General features: G+C 51.3%; 1 protein-coding gene across 9 annotated transcripts in view; it reads right to left on the reverse strand.

The window, feature by feature from the left end:
• YPEL5 (yippee like 5) overlaps positions 1–16737 on the reverse strand; it is a 35302-nt gene that overhangs the window by 17446 nt on the left and 1119 nt on the right. For 5 of the 9 annotated variants that reach the window (XM_039913016.1, XM_029071922.1, XM_039913018.1 and 2 more), the window contains exon 2: positions 432–543. In XM_039913016.1, coding sequence (XP_039768950.1) covers positions 432–543 — 112 coding nt within the window. Of the gene's footprint in view, positions 1–431; positions 544–2285; positions 2384–16737 lie in introns of those variants that run through there. The other 4 variants (XM_029071915.2, XM_029071916.2, XM_029071917.2 and 1 more) reach the window with 1 other exon arrangement.

Raw genomic sequence — 16737 nt, forward strand, 5'->3', positions numbered from 1 at the left:
CGCAGCCTCAAGCTTTTGCACTTCCCCACATTAGGAGTACAGTGCTTCGCACACAGCGAGCGTGGAAAGTTTAGGCCCGGCGAGGACGCAGCCTCAAGCTTTTGCACTTCCCCACATTAGGAGTACAGTGCTTTGCACACAGTGAGCGCTCAAACAGTGGTGCGGGGCTGGGCTGAGTCGGGCAGGAAAGTTTGGGCCCGACTGAGAGGCAGCTTTGAGCTTTTTCACTTCCCCACTTTGAGAGTACGGTGCTTTGCACATAGTAAGCGCTCAAACAGAGGTGCGGGGCTGGGCTGAGTCGGGCAGGAAAGTTTAGGCCCAGGTAGGAGGCAGCCTCAAGCTTTTTCACGGCCCCGCATTAGGAGTACAGTGCTCTGCCCATAGCGAGCGCTCAATAAATACGATCGAACTGAATGAGTGACACGACTCACCTCCCCAATATACCCCGACGTGGCAAGGCAGACGACAGGCACGGAGCTTCGTCTCCTGTCTTTTTCAGGGGGAAAAGGAGAGCGATCCGATCGACAACGGGTCCAGCTGGCCCTGAAAAGACGAAGATAGGGAAGAGCTGGAGAAGATGACCCGCCAGGAAGGGGGGGGGGCTTCCTACGGAATTCAAGCGACAAATCACGGTATTAGTGGGCAACGGCGGTTCCCGGACGACGTCGCACCTTCCCGACCCTTGGAAAGTGGGACTGAGGGACTGACGTTTGCCGCAACCCGAAGAAAGGGGCTGATTGGGGATGCCAATCGATCACCGGGGATGCCAATCGATCAATCGGCCGACGGGTTCGCGTCCCGCAAGATAGGATGTGCGAGGGGCACTCCGTGGAAAGAGCCCGGGCTCAGGAGTCAGAGGTCCTGGGTTCTAATCCCGGCTCCGCCACCTATCAGCTGGGTGACCCGGGGCCAGTCGCTTCACTCTCGGTGCCTCGGTGAACCTCATCTGTAAAATGGGGATGGACACTGTGAGCCTCACGTGGGACCACCTGATGACCTTGTATCCACTCCTGCGCTTAGAACAGTGCTCGGCACATAGTAAGCGCTTAACAAATACCATCATCATCATTATTATTATTACAATTTGGCAACAGAGAGAGACATCCCTGCCCAAGGACGGGCCCACAGTCTAAACGGGGGAGACAAATGGCAGAGGAAAAGAGAATAAAACAAAAACAAGATCATCGAGATAAACAGAATCAAGGGGAGGTGCACCTATTAGAGAAAATAAATCGGGTGATAAATAATAGATAGAAATGAGCACAGTGCCGAGGGGAGGAATGAAAAAGGGGGAGCTGAGGCAGGGGAGGGCGGTGAGGACGAGGTTGGGCCGGGGGTGGCGGGGGAGTAGAGTGGACGCCGTTGGGGTCGGAGGCAGCAGAAGGGGGCAAGGCCCGAGCTTGTTGATGTTGGGAGGGGAAACTGAGGCGGCTGAGGTGGTTCTTTGGCTGGGGGGGGGGGCGGGGAGGAAGAAGGGGAGCCAGATGGGGGGGAGGGGGAGGAAGAAGGGGGAAGGAGCAAGAAGGGGGGGAGGGGAGAAGGGGGAGGGAAGAAAGAGGGAAGGGGGGAGGAAGAAGGGGGTGAGGGGGAGGAAGAAGAGGAGGAAGGGGGAAGAAGCAGGAGGAGGAAGGGGAAGAAGCAGGAGGAAGGGGAGGAAGAAGGAGGTGGGAGGTGGGAGGGGGAGGAAGAAGAGGGTGGAGGAGAGAGGAAGAAGGGGGAGGGGGAGAGGAAGAAGAGGGGGAAGGGGGGAGAAGGGGGGAGAGGGGGAAGGGGGGAGAAGGGGGGAGAGGGGGAAGAAGAGGATGGGGGAGAGGAAGAAGGGGGGGGGAGAAAGGAGGGGAGAAGGCGGAGGAAGAAGAGGGTGGGAAAGGGAGGAAGAGGAGGGTGGGAAAGGGAGGAAGAAGGGGGGAAAGGGGGAGGAAGAAGGGGGGAGGGGGAGAGGAAGAAAAGGGGGGAAGAAAGGGGGGAGAAGGAGGAGGAAGAAGACGGTGGGGGAGGAAGAGGAGGGTGGGAAAGGGAGGAAGAAGGGGGGAAAGGGGGAGGAAGAAGAGGGGGGACAAGAGGGTGGGGGGAGGAAGAGGAGGGAGGCGACAAGTGGGGCTGCGGGGGGACAGAAGGGTCCCGGGGGGCGGGGGGAGGGGAGGGGAGGGGAGGGGAGGGGAGGGGAGGGGAGGGAGGCCGCCGCACAAAGAGGAGAGGTTGGGAGCCCCTTCCCCTTCCCCTTCCCCTTCCCCTTCCCCTTCCCCGCGCCCTCCCGCGCCCCCCCGCTCTCCCGCCGGCCTTACCGCGGCCGAGGCTGCAGGGCGAGGCGGACGAGCGGGGCCGCGGCTCCCCCAGCTGAGGCGCCTGGGCGGCGGGGCCCCCGACGCCCGTCGATCACCCGCCCCGCCCCGCCCCCCTCCGTGACGTCACGCGGCCACGGCCCAATCCCGGCCGAGACCTCGCCGGCCGGGCCCCGCCCCTTCGCCCCGCGGGAGGGTCGGCGCTCGCCCGTGACGTCACCCGGAGGGCCCCGCCCCCGAAGGGAGGCCCCGCCCCTCCGCCCCCTCCGCCCCCTCCGCCCCCGGCCCGAGACGGCCCCGCCCCCCGTGACGTCACCCGCCCGGGCCCGCCCTCCCGCGAGGCCCCGCCCCCGGCGGAGCTCGGCCAATCAGGACGCCCGACCCGGCCCCCTCCCCACCGAGCCCGGCCAATCGCGACGCCCGACGCGGCCCCCGCCCGGAGAGCTCGGCCAATCGCGACGCCCGACCCGGCCCCCGCCCTCTCTCAGCTGAGAACGCACAACAGTGGGGCCACGTGAATTCGACCTCTTAAAGGGGCAGGCGCCCCATTTTTAAGGGAAACTGATTTCATGGGGGGGGGGGGACGCGGGGAAGGCTGCAGGGGGCCCGGATTTAGTAAAAACAGGGACGCACCGTGCCCTCCGCTAAAGAAAACGTGAAAATTCGTTCTGCGCGTTTCTAATGATAACGGTGCTCTTTGTTAAAAAAAAAGAAAATGTTGGTATTTGTTGATAATATTAATAATAATGATGATAATATTGGTATTTGTTAAGCGCTTACCGGGTGCAGAGCACTGTTGTAAGCGCTGGGGGAGATCCAGGGTCATCGGGTGGTCCCACCTGAGGCTCCCAGTCTTCATCCCCCTTTGACAGATGAGGTCACTGAGGCCCAGAGAAGGGAAGTGACTTGCCCAAGGTCACCCAGCTGACAAGCGGCGGAGCCGGGATTCGAACCCATGACCTCTGACTCCTAAGCCCGGGCTTTTGCCACTGAGCCACGCTGCTTCTCTAAACACCTACTCTGTGCCAAACACTGTTCTAAGCACCGGGGTAGACACGGGGGAATCAGGTGGTCCCACGTGGGGCTCCCAGTCTTCATCCCCATCTTACAGATGAGGTCACTGAGGCCCAGAGAAGTGAAGTGACTTGCCCAAGGTCACCCAGCTGACAAGCGGCGGAGCCGGGATTCGAACCCATGACCTCTGACTCCCAACCCCGCGCTCTTGCCACTGAACCGCGCTGCTTCTTTGTCAAGCGCTCTGTTATGCTTTCGTTGTTAAGCGCTTACTATGTGCCGGGCACTGTGCTGAGCGCTGGGGTGGACACAAGCAAATGGGATTGGACACAGTCCCTGTCCCAAGTGGGGCTCCCAGCCTCAATCCCCATTTGACAGATGAGGTCACTGAGGCCCAGAGAAGGGAAGTGACTCACCCAAGGTCGCCCCGCAGAGAAGCTGCAGAGCTGGGATTAAAAATAATAATAACAATGTTGGTATTTGTTAAGCGCTTACTAGGTGCCGAGCACTGTTCTAAGGGCTGGGGGAGATAAAGGGTAATCAGTTTGTCCCACGTGGGGCTCCCAGTCTTAATCCCCATTTGACAGATGAGGTCACTGAGGCCCAGAGAAGGGAAGTGACTCACCCAAGGTCACCCCGCAGACAAGCTGCAGAGCTGGGATTAAAAATAATAATAACAATGTTGGTATTTGTTAAGCGCTCACTAGGTGCCGAACACTGTTCTAAACACTAGGGTAGATACAGGGTAATCAGCTTGTTCCACGTGGGGCTCACAGTCTTAACCCCCATTTTACAGATGAGGGAACTGAGGCACCGAGAACGCAGGATTAGAACCCATGACCTCCTGACTCCTAGGCCCGTGCTCTCTCCGCTACACCGTGCTGCTCCTCGAATAATAATCATGGTATTTGTTAAGCTCTTACTTTGTGCCAGGCACTGTGCTAAGAGCAGGGTTGGATACAAACAAATCGGTTGGGACAGTCCCTGCCCCACATGGGGCTCACAGTCTCAATCCCCATTTTACAGATGAGGAAACTGAGGCCCAGCGAAGTGAAGTGACTCACCCAAGGTCACCCAGCAGGCAAGTGGCCCAGCTGGGATTAGAACCCATGACCTCCTGACTCACAGGCCTGTGCTCTTTCTACTACACCATCTTGCTTCACGCACAATTAAGAATGGACAGAAGCAAGCGGCTGAAATTCCAGGAAAATTACCGTCCCCAAGCTTCTTAATAAGAATGTCGGTATTTGTTAAGCGCTTACTAGGTGCAGAGCACTGCACTAAGCGCTGGGGTAGATCCAGGGTCATCAGGTTGTCCCACGTGAGGCTCACAGTTAATCCCCATTTTACAGACGAGGTCACTGAGGCACAGAGAAGTGAAGTGACTTGCCCACAGTCACACAGCTGACAAGTGAAGCAGCGTGGCTCAGTGGAAAGAGCCCGGGCTTTGGAGTCAGAGGTCACGGGTTCAAATCCCCGCTCGGCCACTTGTCAGCTGTGTGACTGTGGGCAAGTCACTTCACTTCTCTGGGCCTCACTTACCTCATCTGTAAAATGGGGATTAAGACTGCGAGCCCCTCGTGGGACAACCCGATTCCCCTGTGTCTACCCCAGTGCTCAGAACAGTGCTCGGCACATAGTAAGCGCTTAACAAATACCAACGTTGACGTTCAGTGGCAGAGCCCGGAGTCGAACCCATGACCGCGGTCTCCGAAGCCCAGGCTCTTTCCACTGAGCCACGCTGCTTCCCCGTTATTGCCATAGTGGGCATTACCATTTACTTGATTTCTTTAAGTTTTAAACCCAGATAATGAGGTTTTCTGAAAGCAGCTAATTCCTACCTCTTTGACAATTATTTTTCAGGTTTTGGCAATATGTGGTAGTAATTTGTAATGTGACCAGGAATAAAATACTACTTTGATTCATTCTCAAGCTCCTCAGGTATCACGCGATGGCAAATATCGTTCTCATTTTACGAATGGGAGAGTTAAAACTCATTAAGGGTCAGGAACAAGTCGCCTGGTGTGACTTCTGAAATCGTGTGCGTGTATTTCTGTCGGTTTTACTTTTGGGTGTTTTCATTTTACACCTCACACCCAGGCCCAAAGTGGCCTGACCGTACGCAGGCGGTCCTCGACTTCAAACGTTTCGAGGCAATTAGAACATTTCTAAATTTACACCCCGTTTAAACTTTACCACGCATCCGTTTTAACTTCACTTTGCTTCCTCTTTGCTACTAACCCTGGGCGGAGAGGAAGCACTCAGGAGCTTCAGAGAAACGGGGAAAGAGGGGAAGGGAACGGTGAAAATGTTTCGAAAGGAAGGGGCGAGGGGGAGGAGGAGAGGCTGGCGGGGCTCACCCGTTAGCCGGGTCGCTGCCAGGAAGGGTGGAAATGGCCATTTTCACGCCGCGGGTTAAGGGCCTACTATGTGACTGGCGCTGTGCTAAACACTGGGAGAGACACAAGCTAATCGGGGTGGACACCGCGGTCCAGTGGACAAATCACAGGCCCGGGTGAGAAGCAGCGTGGCTCAGGGGAAAGAGCACGGGCTTTGGAGTCGGAGGTCATGGGTTCGAATCCCGGCTCTGCCACTTGTCAGCTGTGTGACTTTGGGCAAGTCACTTCACTTCTCTGTGCCATCTGTCAAATGGGGATTAAGACTGGGAGCCCCACGTGGGACAACCCGATTCCCTTGTGTCTACCCTAGCGCTCAGAACAGTGCTCTGCACACAGTAAGCGCTTAACAAATACCAACATTATTATTATTATTATTATTATTAATTCTGGCTCAGACACTTGTCTGCTGTGTGACCTCAGTTTCCTCACCTGCAAAATGGTGATTAAGACGGTGAAGCCCATGTGGAAAAGGGACCGTGTCCGGCCTGATTTGCTTGTATAAGAATACCTGTGGCATTTGTAAAGCGCTTACTATGTGCCAGACACAGTGCTGAGCGCTGGGGTGGATAAAAGGAATGATGGTGGTATTTGTGAAGCGCTCACTAGGTGCAAAGCACCGCTCTAAGCGCTGGGGGGATACAGGGTGATCAGATTGTCCCACGTGGGGCTCACGGTTTTCATCCCCATTTTAATAATAATAATAATGTTGGTATTTGTTAAGCGCTTACTATGTGCCGAGCACTGTTCTAAGCGCTGGGGTAGACACAGGGGAATCAGTTTGTCCCACGTGGGGCTCACAGTCTTAATCCCCATTTTGCAGATGAGGTAACTGGGGCACCGAGAAGTTAAGTGACTTGCCCAAAGTCACACAGCTGACAAGTGGCCGAGCTGGGATTTGAACCCATGACCTCTGACTCCAAAGCCCGTGCTTTTTCCACTGAGCCACGCTGCTTCTTCAGCAGACGAGGTAGCTGAGGCACAGAGAAGTGAAGTGACTTGCCCAAAGTCACCCAGCTAGCAAGCGGCGGAGCTGGGATTCGAACCCATCACCTCTGACTCCCAAGCCCAGGCTCTTTCCACTGAGCCACGCAATCGGGTTGGACACAGTGCTGTTCCACCTGGGAGTCACGGTCTCCATCCCCATTTGACAGATGAGGTGACCGAGGCAGAGAGGAAGTGAAGTGACTTGGCCAAGGTCACGCAGCAGACAGGTGGCGAAGCCCATGTCCTAGCCACTAGACCACGTTACTTCCATTTTACTTCATATGAAGTCTAAATGGGCTCTATTCTGGTTAATTTTGACAAACGTAAGTATCCGAGCTCGGTTCAAGAACCAATTCCCCGTTGTACAAAATTGTTCCAACAAAAAAATTGGGTCTGACTGAGGTTTCACATTAAGACTTAGCTTCCTGAAACAAATCGTGTGGCAAGTCCGAGGGCTGCCTGTATCCACAGATACGGAATTCTGGAACACCGTAAAGTCCTTGGAGTGTTTTCTAAGCCACCTCCCTTTCATTAGCTAAACAGTGAATCTACTTTCCAGGCTGCGATGGACGTCAGTCAGTTAATAGTTGGCTTAGTGGAAAGAGCACAGGCTTAGGAGTCAGAGGTCATGGGTTCTAATCCCGGCTCCGCCACCTGTCATCTGTGTGACTTTGGGCAAGTCACTTAAATTCTGTGAGCCTCAGTTGCTTCATCTGTACAAAGGGGATAAAGACTGTGAGCCTCACGTGGGACAACCTGACTACCCTGCATCTATCCCAGCGCTTAGAACGGTGCTGGGCACACACTAAGCACTTAAATACCAACATTATTATTATTTACTGAGTTTTTATTGTGGGCACAGCACCGTACTAAACGCTTGGGAGAGTGTATTGCCATAGAGTTGTTAGGATCCCTGACTTCACAGGCATTAAAATAATTTAGAGATAACAGAAGTGACAATCAGGAATGTACACAAATGTTGTGGGGTGGGAATGGGGTGAATATCGAAGTACCTAAAGAATACAAAACCTAGAAATAGGCAAGAGAGGTAGTGTAGCCTAATGAGCAGAGCACATTCATTCATTCATTCATTCAATAGTATTTATTGAGCGCTTCCTATGTGCAGAGCACTGTACTAAGCGCTTGGAATGTCCAAATCGGTAGCAGAAAAAGACAGTCCCTGCCCTTTGACGGGTGTACAGTCTAATCGGGGGAAACGGGCGGACAAGAACAAAGCAATAAATACAATCGAGGGGATGAACGTGCCCGGGGGTGAGAAGGACCTGTGTTCTAATCTGTCTCTGCCACTTGTCAGCAGGGTGTGACCTTGGGCAAGTCACTTAACTCTCTGTGCCTCAGTTACCTCATCTGTAAAATGGGGATTAAGACTGTGACCTCCATGTGGGCTGTGACCAGCTGATTAGTTTATATCTAGCCAAGGCTTAACAGAGAGCCTGGCTCATAGTAATTGCTTAGCAAACACCATTTAAAGAAAAAAAAGGGAGGGAGAGTAAATAGGGTGGGGAAAAGAGAGATTAGTCAGGGAAAGGTCTCTTGGAGGAGATAAAATTTTAGTATGGCTCTGCAGATGGGGAGTAGTGTTATTTTTATCCGAAGACTAGATCTACACTTTAAAAATAGTGGCAGGATTAACCTAAAGTAGCTGCCAGTGAATTAATTCTCTTTGCCAGTGGTCTGAATAGGTTTAATACTACTTGTAAGCTTGTTGTGAGTCTGTCATATTGTTGTGTTGGACTCTTCCCAAGCGCTTAGTACAGTGCTCTGCACACAGGAAGTACTCAATAAAATACGATTGCTCGATTGACCACGCTTCATGCGCTCTAATAATAATAAATAATTCACTTTGGCATTAGATCTCACATTTGCTAATGAATAATAATCTTTGGTTTGATAGGCAACAGAGGTAATCAACAAATTCAGGTGCCCAGAAAGGAGTTATTAGCTTAATAAAGCCCGGCCCCAGTGACATATATTTGGAACCTTCAGTCAATCTTATTTATCGAGCGCTTAACGTGTACAGAGCACTTTACAGAGTACGACATAATAGTGTAACAGATACATTCCCTGCTTACAGTCTAGAGGGGGAGACAGACATTTATATGAATAAATAAATTAGAGATATGTACGTAAGTTCTTTGGGGCTGGGAAGGGGGATGAATAAAGGGAGCAATTCAGGGCAACGCAGAAGGGAGTCGAAGAAGAGGAAAAAAGAGCTTAGTGAGGGAAGACCTCTTGAAAGAGACATCATTCCGCAGGGTCTATGCGTCAGCCTCAAAATCAAAGGCGAGCAGTGACTCTTCTAATCATGTGTGGCCGAGTGCTTCCCGCGTTGGTGGTGGATTACCTTTAACATTTTGAGCTGATACAAAAATAATAATAATAATAATAATAACGTTGGTATTTGTTAAGCGCTTACTAGGTGCAGAGCACCGTTCTAAGCGCTGGGGTAGATACGGGGTCATCGGGTGGTCCCACGTGAGGCTCACAGTTAATCCCCATTTTACAGATGAGGTGAGGCACGGAGAAGTTGTGACTTGCCCACAGTCACACAGCTGACAAGTGGTAGAGCCGGAAATCGAACCCATGACCTCTGACTCCCAAGCCCGGGCTCTTTCCACTGAGCCACTCTATAAAGATGGCTCACTTAATTGTTCCACAGGCCCGGGGCGAACAGCGAACAAAACACGTCTTGGGGTCAAGAGTGACCAATCTGCTTGGAAAAAAAAGATTTATTAGAGCAGCCCCGGGCTGGTTTTCAAATTTTGTTCTGGTTTGAAAACCCCTCCCTTGGCTTCAGACCCATTTGGACTGCTTTCCCCCATTGATCCACAAGTAGCTCTCTAATAATAATAATGGTAATAATTATGGCATTTGTTAAGCACTTACTATGTGCCAAGTACTATTCTAAGGGCTAGGGTTGATACAAGGTAATCAGGTTGTCCCAGGTGGGACTCACAGTCTTCATCCCCATTTTACAGATGAGGTAACTGAGGCACAGAGAACTTAAGTATTTGTATTAGTATTTGTTAAGCGCTTACTATGTGCCAAGCACTGTTCTAAGCGCTGGGGTAGCCACAGGGGAATCGGGTTGTCCCACGTGGGGCTCACAGTCTTCATCCCCATTTTACAGATGAGGTAACTAATAATAATAATAATGTTGGTATTTGTTAAGCGCTTACTATGTGCCGAGCACTGTTCTAAGCGCTGGGGTAGACACAGGGGAATCAGGTTGTCCCACGTGGGGCTCACAGTCTTCATCCCCATTTGACAGATGAGGTCACTGAGGCACCGAGAAGTGAAGTGACTTGCCCAAAGTCACACAGCTGACAAGTGGCGGAGCCGGGATTTGAACCCATGACCTCTGACTCCAAAGCCCGGGCTCTTTCCACTGAGCCACGCTGCTTCTGAGGCAACTGAGGCACAGAGAACTTAAGTGACTTGCCCAAAGTCACAGAGCTGACAAGTGGCAGAGCGGGGATTAGAACCCACGACCTCTGACTCCCAAGCCCTCTTCACTCCACTGGCAAATCCTCCAAGCCCTTATATTGGTATTAATATGGTATTCATTTACCGAATGCAATGCAGCGCAAGGGCAACCGCGGAAGCGCGGGCCACGAGAATCCATCGAACAAGGATATTGAATAATCATAATGTTGGTATCTGTTTACTGAGTATATTTACCGGTACACTTACTGGTATCTTTACTGGTATATTTACTGATCGCTTAGCTGTGGGTGGAGCGTCGTACTAAGAAAACGCCGGGGAGAATACAGTAAAACAGAGTTGGTAGACACTCGGCACATAGTAGGCACTTAACGTATACCATTATGTTATTATTATTCTCGGTGTCTCGGTTCCCTCATCCGTAAAATGGGGGTTGAAACTGCAAGCCCCATATGGGACAGAGACTCTACCCGACCCGATTTGCTTGTATCCGTCCCAGCTCATCATAAGTGCTTAGCAGATACTATTATTATGATTATTAAGCACTGTTCTAAGCATTTGGGACAATCTAAGACATATATTTATGTTCTCTAACCTCAGATTGCTTACGATGTAATGGATCGATTAACTGATTAGGAGGGAAGATCCGGAGTTCCGTTTTAAACATGTGGAGGTCGAGGTACCTAATCAATCAGTGGTATTTAGCCACCGTGGACTTGACCCCCGTCTCCCCAGCTGGGTAGTGCCAGGGGGATCCTTATGGACATGGTCATCTCCCGCGCTCCCGGAACGCCCTCCCTCCTCACCTCCGACGATCTGATTCTCTTCCCCTCTTCAAATCCCTACTTGAAGCTCACCTCCTCCGAGAGGCCTTCCCAGACTGAGCTCCCCCCTTTTCCCTCCGCTCCCTCCACCCCCCACCTTCACCTCTCCGCAGCTAAACCCTCTTCTCCCCCCTTTCCCTCTCCTCCTCCCCCTCTCCCGTCCCATCCCCTCAGCACCCTACTCGTCCTCTCGACTGTATAGATCTTCATCACCCCTATTTATTTTGTTTAATGAGATGCACATCACCCTGATTCTATTTATTTGCCATTGTTTTAATAATAATAATAATAATAACGTTGGTATTTGTTAAGCGCTTACTATGTGCAGAGCACTGTTCTAAGCGCTGGGGTAGACACACGGGAATCAGGTTGTCCCACGTGGGGCTCCCAGTCTTAATCCCCATTTTACAGATGAGGTCACTGAGGCCCAGAGAAGTTAAGCGACTTGCCCACAGTCACACAGCTGACGAGTGGCAGAGCTGGGATTCGACCTCATGACCTCTGACTCCAAAGCCCGGGCTCTTTCCACTGAGCCACGCTGCTTCTCGTTTTAATGCCACGTTCTTCCCCTGGACTCTATTTATTGCCATCTTTCTCGTCTGTCCGTCTCCCCCGATTAGGCCGTAAGCCCGTCAGTGGGCGGGGACCGTCTCTATCTGTTGCCGATCTGTCCATTCCAAGCGCTTAGTACAGTGCTCTGCACATAGTAAGGGCTCAATAAATACTATCGAATGAACGAATGGTAATGTGCCCGCTTCCTCGACGCCAGACAGTGGAACTAGCCAACTCTAGACTTACAAGCTCCGGCAGGGAACTTGTCCACTCATTCTGTTGTATTGTACTCTCCCAAGCTCTTAGTACAGTGCCCTGCATGTAGTAAGCGCTCAATAAATACGATTGATTGACCGACTTGCTTCCCATTTTATTTATAGCTCATTTCAGTTGGAGTCCTCTAGTCCGTCAGCTCCTTGTGGGGAGGGAGTGAGTCTGTTATATCGTTATATTGTATTCTCACAAGTGCTTAGTACAGAGAAGCCGCGTGGCTCAGTGGCAAGAGCCCGGGCTGGGGAGTCAGAGGTCATGGGTTCGAATCCCGGCTCCGCCGCTTGGCAGCTGTGTGACTGTGGGCAAGTCACTTCCCTTCCTCTGGGCCTCAGTGACCTCATCTGTCAAATGGGGATGAAGACTGTGAGCCTCACGTGGGACAACCCGATGACCCTGTATCTACGCCAGCGCTTACAACAGTGCTCTGCACGTAGTAAGCGCTTAACAAATGCCAACATTATTATTATTAGTACAGCGCTCTGCACCGAATGACTGACCGGCAGCTTCTCTCCAGCCGGCAATCAAGCGTGATATTTCCAGTTGACCAGGATGCCTCTGCTCCACAGAAGCAGGAGGAGTCAGAGGCCACGTTTTTATCTACTCTCATCCCAGATCCTCTGCTCTTACCCCAAGGATATGTTGCTATGTCCAAACAGCGAAGGATTCCGCCTCCCACCCCTTCCAAATAAGGGAGAGGTCCCTCGTCCCCTTCTGCGGATTCTAATCCCAGCTCTGCCACTTGTCTGCTGTGTGATCTTGGGCGAGTCACTTAACTTCTCCGTGCCTTAGTTACCTCAGCTGCCAAACGGGGGGTGAAGATTGTGAGCCCCATGTGGGACATGGACTGTGTCCAATCTGATTAGTTTGTGTCTATCCCAGGGCTCAGTACCGTGCCTGGTACCTAGTAAGAGCTCAACGAATGGTATTAAAAACCAAAAAAGCTCCAAAAAACTAAAATTCTAGACCAGAGTTTTATCTGCGCCTAAATTTATTGAATAGCACCACCGTGTGGAGAGAAAGGAATATGTGTGTTTGTGAAGAGGTAGAAATAATAATAATAATAATAATAATAATGTTGGTATTTGTTAAGCGCTTACTGTGTGCCGAGCACTGTTCTGAGCGCTGGGGTGGATAGAGGGTAATCAGGTTGTCCCACGTGAGGCTCACAGTCTTAATCCCCATTTTACAGATGCGGTAACTGAGGCACAGTGAAGGGAAGGGTTACCGATTTGTACATTCCAAGCGCTTAGTACAGTGCTCTGCACATAGTAAGCGCTCAATAAATACTATTGAATGAATGAATGAAGGGACTTGCCCACAGTCACACAGCTGCCAAGTGGCAGAGGCGGGATTCGAACCCATGACCTCTGACTCCCCCGATTAGACTGTCTCCCCCCGATTAGACCGTAAGCCCGTCAAACGGCAGGGACTGTCTCTATCTGTTGCCGACTTGTTCATTCCAAGCGCTTAGTATAGTGCTCTGCACATAGTAAGCGCTCAATAAATACTATTGAATGAATGAATGACTCCCAAGCCCGGTCTCTTTCCACTGAGCCACGCTGCTTCCCAAACACACACGTACACATACACGCGCACACACACACACACACACACACACACACCCTTCTTCCCAGCCCCATTTTCTTGTTTGCTTCCATAGGCCCTCAGTATCCCCAAACTCTGATTTTCAACAGCCTGTTGTCCCTGAATCCTACCTAGTCCAGATCCCCTCCCTCAGGAGACTCTAGCCAGTGGCTCCCACCAGTATCCTTCCCCCCATCCAACTCCCCAGTCCAGCCAGACTCCACTGTCCCGCAGGCCCCCTCATTCCCCAGTCATTCCCACCCATTCCTAAAGACGGTGGCACTTTTATCATCGCTTATCATGTACCGAATGCCGTACCAAACACTGGGTTAGACTCAAACTAATCGGGCTGCTCACAGTCCCTGTCCCACATGAGGTTCACAGTCTAAGTAGGAGGGAGGATAGATGTTGAATCTCCATTTTACAGAGAAGGAGAGGCATAGAGAAGTTGTGACTTCCCTAAGGTCATGCTGTGACAAGTGGCAGAGCCAGGATTAGAACCCAGGTCCTCTGACTTCCAGGCCCAGGATCTTTCCACCGGGTCTCAGTGCTTCTCCATCTTTAGCTTGGTTTCTCCCTGGTTTAGTTCACTGGTTTCCTCAATCTTCCTAGTCCATCTGATCCTGTTCTCTGCTTCCTACCAGCCCTTAGGCTCACCGTGGCTTTATCCTTGTTTGGGTCCCCAAATTTCCAATTCCCCAGTCCCTTTATTCCTTGACATTTTTTCTGGTCTCCCTTTCTCCTGCTCTTGCAGTGTACCTAAGCTCACTATCAATCAATCGATCGAACAATCGATGGTACTTACTGAGAGTTTTCTTTGGCAGAGCACTGTTCTACGTGCTTGAGTGAGTTCAGTACGACAGAATTAGCCGTCACGTTCCCTCCCCTTAATGAGCTTATAGTCTAGAGGGGGAGACGAGTATTAACGTGAATTAAAGTTAATTTACGATGAATACTTTAAAAGATACGTACATGAGGACTGGGGTGAACATCAGATGTTCAGAGGTCGCAGATCTAAGCGCACAGACGGATGTAGAAGGGAGAGTGAGCCGGGGAAAAGAGGGTTTAATCAGGGAAGGCCTCGTGGAGGAGATGTGACCTTAATTGTGATTTGAAGGGGGATAGAATGGTGGTCTTATATGGAGAGGGAGGGAATTCCAGGTTGGGGGGGGATTTGGGAAAGGGGTCGGCATTGAGATAGATGAGATTAGGGCACAGTGAGTAATCTGGTGCCAGAGGAGCAGAGTCTGCGGGCTGGGCAGTGGTAGGAGATTAGTGAGGTGAGGTAGGATGGGGCAAGCTGATGGAGGGCTTTAAAGCTGAGGGGGAGGAGCTTTTGTTTGATGTGGAGGTGGACGGGCAGCCACTGGATGTTTTTGAGGAGCGGGGAGACGTGGACCGAATGTTTTTGTTGACGGCTGATCGGTTCAGCAGAGTAGAGTATGGCTTTGGAATAGGGAGAGACGAAGGTCAGGAGAGGTCAGCGAGGAAGCAGATGCGGTATCAAGGCGGGATAGGATAAGTGCTTGGATCAGCGTGGGAGCAGTTTAGTTGGAGAGGAAAGAGTGGGTGGATTTTAGCCATGTTACTAGAGGGAAAGATGACATCCCCTGGCTTTTAACCTCCTATAATACCCTGCCACATCTAGTTTCATCAGACGGCAACCTATCCCTCCGAGACGTGAAAGATTTTTTTTCTAATTCATTTACCTTTTCAATTTCTTTGCTCCCTAATCGTATTTCTCTTGCTCTCGTGCTATTAACCGGCCTTGCTGCTGATTCACTCACTGTTGTGCCTGGTCTCAACCAAGCAGCGGGACATTTCCATTCAACAAAATACGCTGAACCAGTTAAGGCTGTGACTAGGAGTCTCTGCATTTATTAAATGTCAAACGGCAATAGTTTGCAGTGATTTGTTTTGGCTGTCGGCCGAGGGGGTGCAAGATAAGCTCAGAGGCTATTCTAGAAATGCTACTTTCAGCCATGAGTTGGATTGAACCTTAAACTAAGCTATAAGCTTCTTTTTTCTTTTAATGGCATTTGTTCAGCACTCACCGAGTGCCAGACACTACACTGAACACTGGGGTCGATACAAGAAAATCGGGTTGGGCACAAACAGCGTCTCACAATGGGTTCGCGGTCTCATTCCCCATTTTACAGCTGAGCTGACTGAGGTACAGAGACGTTAAGAGGCTTGCCCGAGGACACACAGCAGGCACGAGGAGGAGGTGGGATCAGAACCCAGATCCTCTGACTCTCAGGCCTCTGACCTGAGTGCCTGGTCCATTGCTCTGCACAAAGTAGCCACGCAGTACAGTGCCGTCATGTGGACTAATTGGAGGGGGAGATTACTTTAAGTACTAATAACCAGTTGCGGTATTTGTTTAATAATAATAATAACAATGTTGGTATTTGTTAAGCGCTTACTATGGGCCGAACACTGATCTAAGCACCGGGGTAGATACAAGGTCATCAGGTGGTCCCCCGTGAGACTCACAGTCTTAATCCTCATTTTACAGATGAGGGAACTGAGGCAGCGAGAAGTGAAGTGACTTGCCCAAAGTCACAAAGCTGACAGGTGGCGGAGCCGGGATTAGAACCCATGACCTCTGACTTCTAAGCCCGTGCTCTTTCCACTGAGCCATGCTGCTTCTCTACTTACTTCTCTACTTACTATGTGTTAAACACTCACTAAGTGTTAAACACTGAACTAAATGCTGGGGTAGATACAAGGTATTCAGGTTGGACACATTCCAAGTATGAGGGAGAAAAGTGTGGCCTAGTGGGTAGAGTATGAGCCTGGGAGTCTAATGATAATAATAACGGTGACGGCGTTCGTTAAGCGCTTACTATGTCCGAAGCACTGTTCTAAGCGCTGGTGGGGGGGATACAAGGTGATCCGGTTGTCCCACACGGGACTCCCGGTCTTAAGCCCCATTTTACCGATGAGGTAACTGAGGCACAGAGAAGTGACTTGCCCAAAGTCACACGGCTGAAAAGCGGCAGAGCCGGCATTAGAACCCACGACCTCTGACTCCCGAACCCGGGCTCTTTCCACTGAGCCACTTAATCCCAGATCTGCCACTTGTGGGCTGTGTGACCTTGGGTAAGTCACTTCCCTTCTCCGTGCCTCAGCTACCTCATCGGTGAAATGGGGATTGAGACTGTGAGCCTTATGTGGGACAGGGGCTGCGTCCAACCCGATTAACTGGTATCCTCTCCGGCGCTTAGTACAGTGCCTGACGCATAGCGTTTCCTAAATACCACAGTTATTATTAGTATTATTATTATACCCACTAGGCAACGCTGCTTCTCCCGTCTGCTCACACCTCACTGTGGCACTTAGCCACCGCCAACGTTA

The sequence above is a fragment of the Ornithorhynchus anatinus genome, chromosome 9, assembly GCF_004115215.2.
Source record: "Ornithorhynchus anatinus isolate Pmale09 chromosome 9, mOrnAna1.pri.v4, whole genome shotgun sequence".
Classification (NCBI taxonomy): domain Eukaryota; kingdom Metazoa; phylum Chordata; class Mammalia; order Monotremata; family Ornithorhynchidae; genus Ornithorhynchus; species Ornithorhynchus anatinus.